This window comes from Lipotes vexillifer, unplaced genomic scaffold, assembly GCF_000442215.2.
Source record: "Lipotes vexillifer unplaced genomic scaffold, Lipotes_vexillifer_v1.1 scaffold39, whole genome shotgun sequence".
Taxonomy (NCBI): domain Eukaryota; kingdom Metazoa; phylum Chordata; class Mammalia; order Artiodactyla; family Lipotidae; genus Lipotes; species Lipotes vexillifer.
The window spans coordinates 4,381,550-4,390,511 of record NW_006787038.1 but is presented as its reverse complement, the minus strand read 5'-3'; the positions used below and the strand labels follow the sequence as shown (position 1 = coordinate 4,390,511).

General features: G+C 38.2%; 1 protein-coding gene and 1 non-coding gene across 3 annotated transcripts in view; one reads left to right on the top strand and one right to left on the bottom strand.

Annotated features, from left to right (window-relative positions):
* Window positions 1–8,962, top strand: part of SNW1 (SNW domain containing 1) — a 34,971-nt gene that overhangs the window by 3,821 nt on the left and 22,188 nt on the right. Inside the window, exons 2-3 of one of the 2 annotated variants that reach the window (XM_007459781.1) lie at window positions 952–1,105; window positions 5,209–5,370. In XM_007459781.1, coding sequence (XP_007459843.1) covers window positions 952–1,105; window positions 5,209–5,370 — 316 coding nt within the window. The remainder of the gene's footprint in view (window positions 1–951; window positions 1,106–5,208; window positions 5,371–8,962) is intronic. The other variant, XM_007459782.1, reaches the window with a different exon arrangement.
* Window positions 4,081–4,152, bottom strand: TRNAE-UUC (transfer RNA glutamic acid (anticodon UUC)). The gene has a single exon. It is a non-coding gene; the product is annotated as a tRNA-Glu (tRNA).

Below are 8,962 nucleotides of genomic sequence, written 5' to 3'. Positions count from 1 at the left end.
CATTGTTGTGGCCTCTCCCGTTGCGGAGCACAGGCTCCGGACGCGCAGGCTCAGCGGCCATGGCTCACGGGCCCAGCCGCTCCGCGGCATGTGGGATCTTCCCGGACCGGGGCGCGAACCCATGTCCCCTGCATCTGCAGGCGTGACTCTCAACCACTGTGCCACCAGGGAAGCCCTATTCACATATTCTTCCTAGTCAAGAATCACAAAGGAACCTTAACTTTTCCATTAAATGTATTATTCATATACTGGAATCCTTTTGTGGTACTTTGGGATATCTCTATAATAACATTTATCATACTTAAAAGTTAAGAATGGTTTAGTAGAAAGGCTGCTTTGATTCAAGAGTACCAAATTACATCTTTAGAATTTCTGCTTCGGATCTTTGACCTCTTAAATTTTAAATTGCATTCTAAACTAGATACCTTGGGAAAACACTTAAATATGCAACTCATGTTTTCTTTTTTTATCCACCTCTTTGTTACATTCAGTGCCAATTATTTTTTTGTATTGATGCTAAAATAGTTAAAAGTAGGAAGCATAATAGTAAAATAGTTAAAAATAAGGAGTAAAAGAATAGTAACGACACTAAGAAAACCATATACTAAAGAGTTGACCCCTTGTTAATTGAGAACATTTACTTGCTTATTGTAAGAAAAGAAAGGTGGAGGCATAAAAACTCAATGGTTTATTATGTGAAATATCTGTTAATTTTTTATTCTGGGCACCAGTTGCCTGCATCCTGGTCAGATATTTTTACTGTATGTCTGTTAGTACTTATTCCTTTCCAGGCATAATAAAATGACTGATAATCCTGCCATAAATCATTGGAAAGTTTGTTCTTTTGCTCAAAGGAAAAAGTATTACAGGAAAATAGTGTCTGATGGCCAAATTGCAATAATCAAATATAAGAGTTTTTAAAATTCTGACTTTTATTATCTTTGCTTATAGCTTTTTACCTGCACCTACTCAGCTATCTCAGGACCAGCTTGAGGCTGAAGAAAAAGCAAGATCGCAGAGATCACGACAGACCTCACTGGTCTCCTCCCGAAGAGAACCTCCCCCATACGGGTACCGGAAAGGCTGGATACCTCGGTTATTAGAGGTAAATAATTGTGCTGAAAATTATTATAGCACCTTTGTGAAATAAATTTAAACCCTAGAACTTCTGCATATGAATGTCAGTATGATAGAAATTCTGGTTGTGAGCTCTCAAGACATGTACTTCCCTCAGAAGATTGAGCTTTTTCTTCTTGCTTATTCTCACTGCTTTATGATCACTGAAAAAGAGTACAATTTATGTCTGTTCTTATGTCAAACTGTTACTTATGTACAGAAGAAACTAACAAACCCTTTATGTTTTGGGGGGATTATAGTATATGGAAAATAATGGGAAAGTAAGAGGAAAAAGATGAAAGAACGGTTTGATGTTCACGTGCCTTTCCCTCCCTCTCCCCTTCATGCACAATGCCGCATCACCCTGAAGAAACAACTTTCCTCCAGGGAAAACTCCAGCAGCATTTTCTTTTCTGATTTCTTCCTGTTGGTATAGTGGATAGAACACTGACAAGGAGTTTTTTTTTAATTAATTGTTTTGCATTATAGCTGTGTTACTTACTCTTTTATTTTATTTTATTTTTTTGGCGGTACACGGGCCTCTCACTGCTGTGGCCTCTCCCGTTGCGGAGCACAGGCTCCGGACGCGCAGGCTCAGCGGCCATGGCTCACGGGCCCAGCCGCTCTGCGGCATGTGGGATCTTCCCAGACCGGGGCACGAACCCGTGTCCCCTGCGTCGGCAGGTGGACTCTCAACCACTGCGCCACCAGGGAAGCCCTGTTCCTTACTCTTTGTGTGACCCTGGACAGGTCCTAAGCTCTCTTCATCTGTTTTCTTATCTTCAACTTGAGAATGTTAATATATCCTAACATACAGATTAGATAAATTTGGGGGAAGGTATAAGAGACAGAATTTGTTGGTTGATTCAGAGGCAGTGAGGGAGAAGGAGGAATCTGAAATGATCTTTTTATATCTCTAGCTTGTTCCCAAAGAACAAACTTTTTTGGCAGCACCTATTCTCCTAATTACTCAGGATCTTGTGCGTCAGTTCAATGCATATCCCTTTCCCTAATTCCAGGGCATACTGCCCATGCTTGATCACCTTTTTTTTAATCTAGGGAGAAACGCAGACATTTGAGACTTTCCTCCTCCAAGCCGCTTCCTGTTCTCCATCTCCCTGTATTCATTCTGAGTCCTGCAAATTTTCCTCCTCCAATTCCCAAGGGATATACCTGCCCTATTGAAAACCTCTGTGCCTATTCATGTTTGTACCCAGTTATTTTCATTTTATCATTTTGTCGTGTTCTGTCTTTATATGGTTATAATTCTACTTTACAAATGGGAAGGGCCAAGTGTCCTTAGCTTTTTTTCATATGCCTGCAAGTGGTGATCATAGTGAACTAAGTATTCAGTGGATTGAAATATGTTGCTTAGCACATATAAAAAGGCAACTGTATTCTCAGCCTCTCTCATGTTTGTCATTACCCCTGCCCTACCCAACTCTTTGTACAGCCTAGAAGAAGAACACTCAACTAAAGAGATCATGTCTTCTCCTAACATATTCCCTGGTGATTTTTTTGTTTCTCTGGTTGATTTTTGTTCAGCTGTCCTCTGGTCCTTATTAATTCTAGTGTGTGAAAGCCAGTCTTACCACACTTATGATGGGATTTTTGTTGTTGCTGCTTTTGTTTTCACTGATAATGTAATTTGTGAGAAGCAGAGCAAAATAAAAGATATCAAGGAAGCTGTGATGCCGTCTTTTCTGTGGCAAGAAAGACAGAACTTGTCATTATCTAACAGAAGGCTTGAGTGTTTCTTTTTAGGGATTACAGATGCTCTACTTTTGGCCTCTCGATAGATTAGGGTGGGGTGGCAGGCATCATTTTACCTACAGTAGAAATCTCATCCTTACTTGCATTTCAGCATCAGGACATTCAGGTACTATTAGCTTTTAAAATCTTACTTGACTATCAAAAGTGTCATATATCCTGGTGGAGCAGAACAGTTTATTTGAAAATCAAATCAAAATGGCCAGCTAATAGAAATACTGTGAGTGCTTCTTGAGGAGAGTGAAAGTTCTGTGGAAGAAAGCATTTTGTTCTAGTTTTTAAAGTAAAAGCTATGATTTTTCTGGCAAGCTTTATGACCACGTAATGCCACATCTACAGTCTTGAAGTGCTTATTATAGTTGAAGAACTCTAGTAAATCTGAGCCCATGTCAGATTGATGGCCTGGCTACAGGTAGTACCTTTCTTGGGAATACCTTAACTATTTTCTGCCTAATTTACAAGAAAACGTCTCCTTTAGCTTTATTGTTTGTTTTAAAAAATGGCAAACCTTTCTTTAGCAAGTAAGCATGTTGTACCTAGCAAATCATATATCCAGAATCTAATGGAATATTTCTTGGAGGAGATCATATAAAAGTGGCTATTTTCATAATTTTTTTCCATCAAACCCCCTCTAAATGATTAATATTAATATATTTTTTCTCTCATTTCTTAGTGAAATGATTTGCCTTTTTTTGAGCCAGGGTATTTCAGTTTAGTAAAAAATTTAACAACTTTTGGAGTCAAAAGATCTGGGTTCAGGTCCTCATAGCTATCCATGAGACCTTGGAAAAATCACTTTTAACTTTTCTAAACTTGAATTTTTTCCATATGAAAATATGAGGTGTTGAAGAACTGCAAGAATTAAATGAGAATATATGTGTGGGCAAGTATTATTAAATTTAACAAAACTATTTAAATTATATTTAATATTCATATGTTAATTTGATGATATACATTTTTGTAATATTAAACTTCATTGACAGACTTAGCTTGTTCTACTTTAGAAGTCTTAATTCTCTTCTAAGTAATTGTATAATCATCGTTAGAAATGTGGTAAACTCATTTCTGGGTCCTTCCTATTTATTTGCTTCTCATGGAACACTGAATAAATAAGATGTTGTTAAAATCTGAAGAAGAAATATAATTCTATACTTTTTTGTTTTTGGCTGTGCTGCTCAGCTTGCAGGATCTCAGTTCCCTGACCAGGGATTGAACCTGGGCCACAGTGGTGAAAGCCCAGAATCATAACCACTAGGCCACCAGGGAACTCCCTAATACTTTACATTTTTGCTCTACCTATAGCATGCATGACCTGTCCTTCACTAAGAAAATTATGTATCCTAAAATGAAAAATCTTTTCCTTATGCTAAACATTTTTTTAATGTTTTTAATTTTTTAATTTTTTAAAATTTCTTCCTGTCATGTACATAAAATCCATATCCTTGCCGTGGTCTAGAAGCCCTTCCGTGATCTGGTGTTTGTCCACCCATGCAGACTTATCATCTATATGTCTGCTCTTCTGCCCTCAGTAAGCTACAGCCCCAGTGGACACTCATTTCCTAGAACATGCCAAGCTCGTTCTTGCAGCAGCGCCTTCACACTTGCTGTATAATCTGCCTAGAAAATGCTTCCTTCAGATCTTCCCATGACTGATTTCTCATCATTCAGGCTTTAGCTCATGTTACCTCTTCACAAAGGTTATCCCAACCGCACTATCAAAAATAGCCCCTCTTGGGACTTCCGTGGTGGCGCAGTGGTTAAGACTCCACCTGCCAATGCAGGGGACACAGGTTCGAGCTCTGGTCTGGGAAGATCCCACATGCTGCAGAGCAACTAAGCCTGTGCGCCACAACTACTGAGCTTGCACTCTAGAGCCCACGAGCCACAGCTACTGAAGTCCACGCGCCTAGAGCCTGTGCTCAGCAACAAGAGAAGCCACCGCAATGAGAAGCCCGTGCACTGCAAGGAAGAGTAGCCCCTGTTCACCGCAACTAGAGAAAGCCCGCGCGCAGCAACAAAGACCCAATGCAGCCTAAAATAAATTAATAAATTAATAAAGTTTAAAAATAATAAAGAAAATAACCCCTCTTCCCAGTCCCTTTATTGCTTTCAAGGCATTTATCACAAGCCAAAAATTATGCTTTTTATATCTTTGCCCACTAAAATGCACACTCCACAAGGTCAGAGACCTCTGTTTTGTTTACTGCCATTTCTGTAGCATCTAGCATAATAAGGGTTCAATGGTTATTTGTTGAATAAGTGAATATATCTTAAATCTCAAACTACTATTAAATATTCTTTTTATTTCTTTTTAATATATAGGATTTTGGAGATGGAGGTGCTTTTCCAGAGATCCACGTGGCCCAGTATCCCCTGGATATGGGACGAAAGAAAAAAATGTCAAATGCACTGGCCATTCAGGTGGATGCTGAAGGAAAAATTAAGTATGATGCAATTGCTCGACAGGGACAGTCAAAAGACAAGGTAACCCTCTCATTGATTTTTTTTCCCCCATTGATAAATATTTTGTGAGGAGTTTTTTTAATTGTATGAAAAATGGTAAATCTGGCCATTTAGTTTATGTTAAAAGTAACAGTGACGTATACTTAGGCTAACTGAAGATGACTTCATAACAATATGAACAATATAATATGACTTTTCATAACAGCAATGACTTTTTCCTTTGAAATTCCCCAAATTGATGATAGGTTATGTATACTTAAGGGTTTTTATGTATTTGTTTTACATTTAAAAAACAGTTCTTCTTTTTCCCTTCTAGTTTTATTGAGATATAATTGACATACAGCACTGTATATTAAAAACAATTCTTTTATAGTACTAACTTTTTTAAAGGCTAGCAAATTTTTAAAAATCTACAATCCTAGCACCCTAAAAAAATTAAATTTAGTTTTGTGTATAGTCTTCTATTTCTCTTCCATGTACTTAAAGAGTATATAGATACTGGGCTTCCCTGGTGGCGCAGTGGTTGAGAGTCTGCCTGCCGATGCAGGGGACGCGGGTTCATGCCCCAGTCTGGGAAGATCCCACATGCCACGGAGCGGCTGGGCCCGTGAGGCATGGCCGCTGAGCCTGCGCATCCGGAGCCTGTGCTCCGCAACAGGAGAGGCCACAACAGTGAGAGGCCTGCATTCTGCACACAAAAAAAAGAGTACATAGATACTTAATTATTTTAATGGTTCATTTGAATAGAATTAATCATGTAAACTTCTTTCTCCCTTGATTAAGTACAAAACTGACACTTGCTACTTTTAGGATGGCCCTGCTTACAAAGTAATCCAAAGACCAAAAACGAAGTTTACTTAAAATAATCTCATCACAGAGCAGCCACACTCAGAGCCAAGGAACTGTTTTCAAGACCTAGTTTGTTTTTTTTTAATAAATAAATACTCCAAGTATTTGGAGTATTTTGGAGGTAAAAGGGCTCTTCAGAATTGAAAATATTGGGGAAGGTACTTGAGAACCTTCACTACCTGTCCTTTGCTTCTCTCTCTCCCAAACATTTTCATTTTACCCTGTAAGACAGCACTAATGATAAACCATCCTTTGCTCCTCCGTCATGGCTGCTAGTTTTTGGGGAAAACAATCATGCAGTCATGCAAATTTGTATCTCAGGTTTCAGCAGAGCTGTCTTGATGTTCCTCCAAGCTTAGCTCCTACTCCTCTCCATCCCCTCTCAGTTTAACAGGCGACTCCCCATCTGTTTGCAGATAAGACTATTGGAAGAAAATTGTGACTTTCTTTATCCTGCACGTGTCTTTTTGTCTCGACTATTCCTTTTGTCTCTATAACAAATCTCTTCTCCTATCTAAACCTAATCTTGCCAAGTGTATTCTAGTGTATCCTGGATCTCGTCCCTTCCCCTTCTCTTTGTAACCTCACCTTTACATGTATTCCCACTTTACATACATAGATACACACATACACACTCAAACATACACATCCTTTTTTTACATGAATGAGATTTTAATTCTCATAACTCCCGTAGATGCTTTTTTTTTCTTACTTAAGATGTTTTGAAGATTTTCATTAAGAAAAATCTATATAGATATTCTAAGCATTAGTGGTTTCCAATTTTTTAGTTTTGCACACAGTGCTATATTCAAGATCCATATATAAACATCTTTTTGCACATGAGTATTTGTGTAAAATAAATTCTTAGTAGTCTATGCATTGGGTCAAAGGATATTCACATTTCAAATGTGACACATAATGCCAGTATGTTCTCTAAAAAGTCTTTGCTTAACAATCATTCCATTCTTTTGTGTTTCCCTCAGACCCTCCATCTGTTAGTCACTGTGATTTATCTTATTTCCTTAACATTTCTCTAGTATTGTCCCTTCTTTGCTACTTAGTTCAGACGCTTATTTTTTCTTGCTTAATTTACTGCAGCAGAGTCTGAACCCATCTCCTTGGCATTTGTCTTGCCTGCCTGAAGAAACAGTCATTCACGTTTTTCTGTTTCTCTCCCTCTCTCCCCCACATAAACACATACAAGCATGCACACTTAAAATCTTTCCATAGCCTTCAGGATAAGAACCAGCCAAGCACCTTATGGCACACGTGACCCCTTGCTTACCTTTCTAGCCTAGCATCAACTTTTATGACCAGAATACTGAAATCCAAAGATAAAGAGTCCAGTTTTAGCCCTTCTATTTATTTTCAGTACAAAATAATCACCATAACAGGTGGTTATTAAAGAAGAAGAAACTTTCAGGCATTCCGTATGAATGTCTGCTATGAGGAACTTCTTGCAGCTCCCCTATTGTGACACGTTCTTTCTTACCTTGGGAGCTTCCCCTGGGTGCCCTCCGATGCTGGGGAAAGCCATCTCCCTGTTCTTTTTTCTAGCTAAATTCTATTGTTTTCAAGTCACAACTCGCTCTTCACTATTCCAGGATACTGTCCCTGATCCTTCCTAGATAGATTGGGTGTCCTTCCTCCCTATTCCCTGTGTTTACTGTAAAGTAGCAGTTGTAATTATCCATTTTGTTGCAATTATCCTTTTGTTGTAGTTATCCTTTCACTAACAATGTTCTATGTCATTTGACTAAAAGCTCCTTGAGTACAGAGATTATATCTTTTCATTTTCCTCTTTGGCACCTAACTTAGTGCCTGACAGCTTGACACACAGGCATTCAGAAGTGTTTGTTGGAGGTATTATAGCAATATTTATTGAATAACAAAGCCACTTTTCCTGAAGCCACTAAGGAAGCATGGTCCACTCCTGCAAAAGGAAAAATACGTCCCTATACATGCAGGGCATATACTGGAAATTTACCCTGGGCCATGAAGGCTTTCATTCACCTTTGTTTTGGTGCACCTCTCCTTCTCTGGAATAATAACTATGTTTTATCGGTATTTGCTACCTCTTCTCTCATTTATTAGGAAAAAGCAGCATTTTAGGACAATAATTTGACTTTGACAGGATGTGTAATTTTGAATGAAATACAGTTTTAGCCCATTTTACATGTATATTGGTGATTCTTTTGTATTGAAAGTAGAGTAGAAATGTTAAAACTGAACTGTTTATTTTTAGATTTCAGTATTCTGGCCAAATAAGGTCTCCAAAGTATTGTTCGTTACACAGTAAAAGCCTTACATGTTTGCCTAGAAATCAGCCACTGGAAATGAACCCTAGACTAGTAGTTTATAGGGGTACCACTCTCAGGTTCATACTAACCCTGACTGTAATGGGGAGGCTGTACATGTGTGGGGTATATAGGAAATCTCTCTACATCCTGTTAATTTTGCTGTGAACCGAAAACTGCTCTGAAAACTGCTCCTAAGACTGCTTAAAAAAAAAAAATCATAATAAATAACCACAATGAAGATTAAAAAAAAAAAGAATAGGGCACTCAATGAGTTGAGAAGAAAGATACTGAAGAGAGTAACTACCTGGAGTATTCTAACATTGTTTGTGATGGATGTATTTCCTTGCTGGACTTTATACCCTGGAATATACATTTGAATTCCTTATACAAATTTAATTAATATGTTATTTTAAAAAGTGGATGTATTAATGCATGAAGTTCTAGACTGCATGTAATAATTCAAC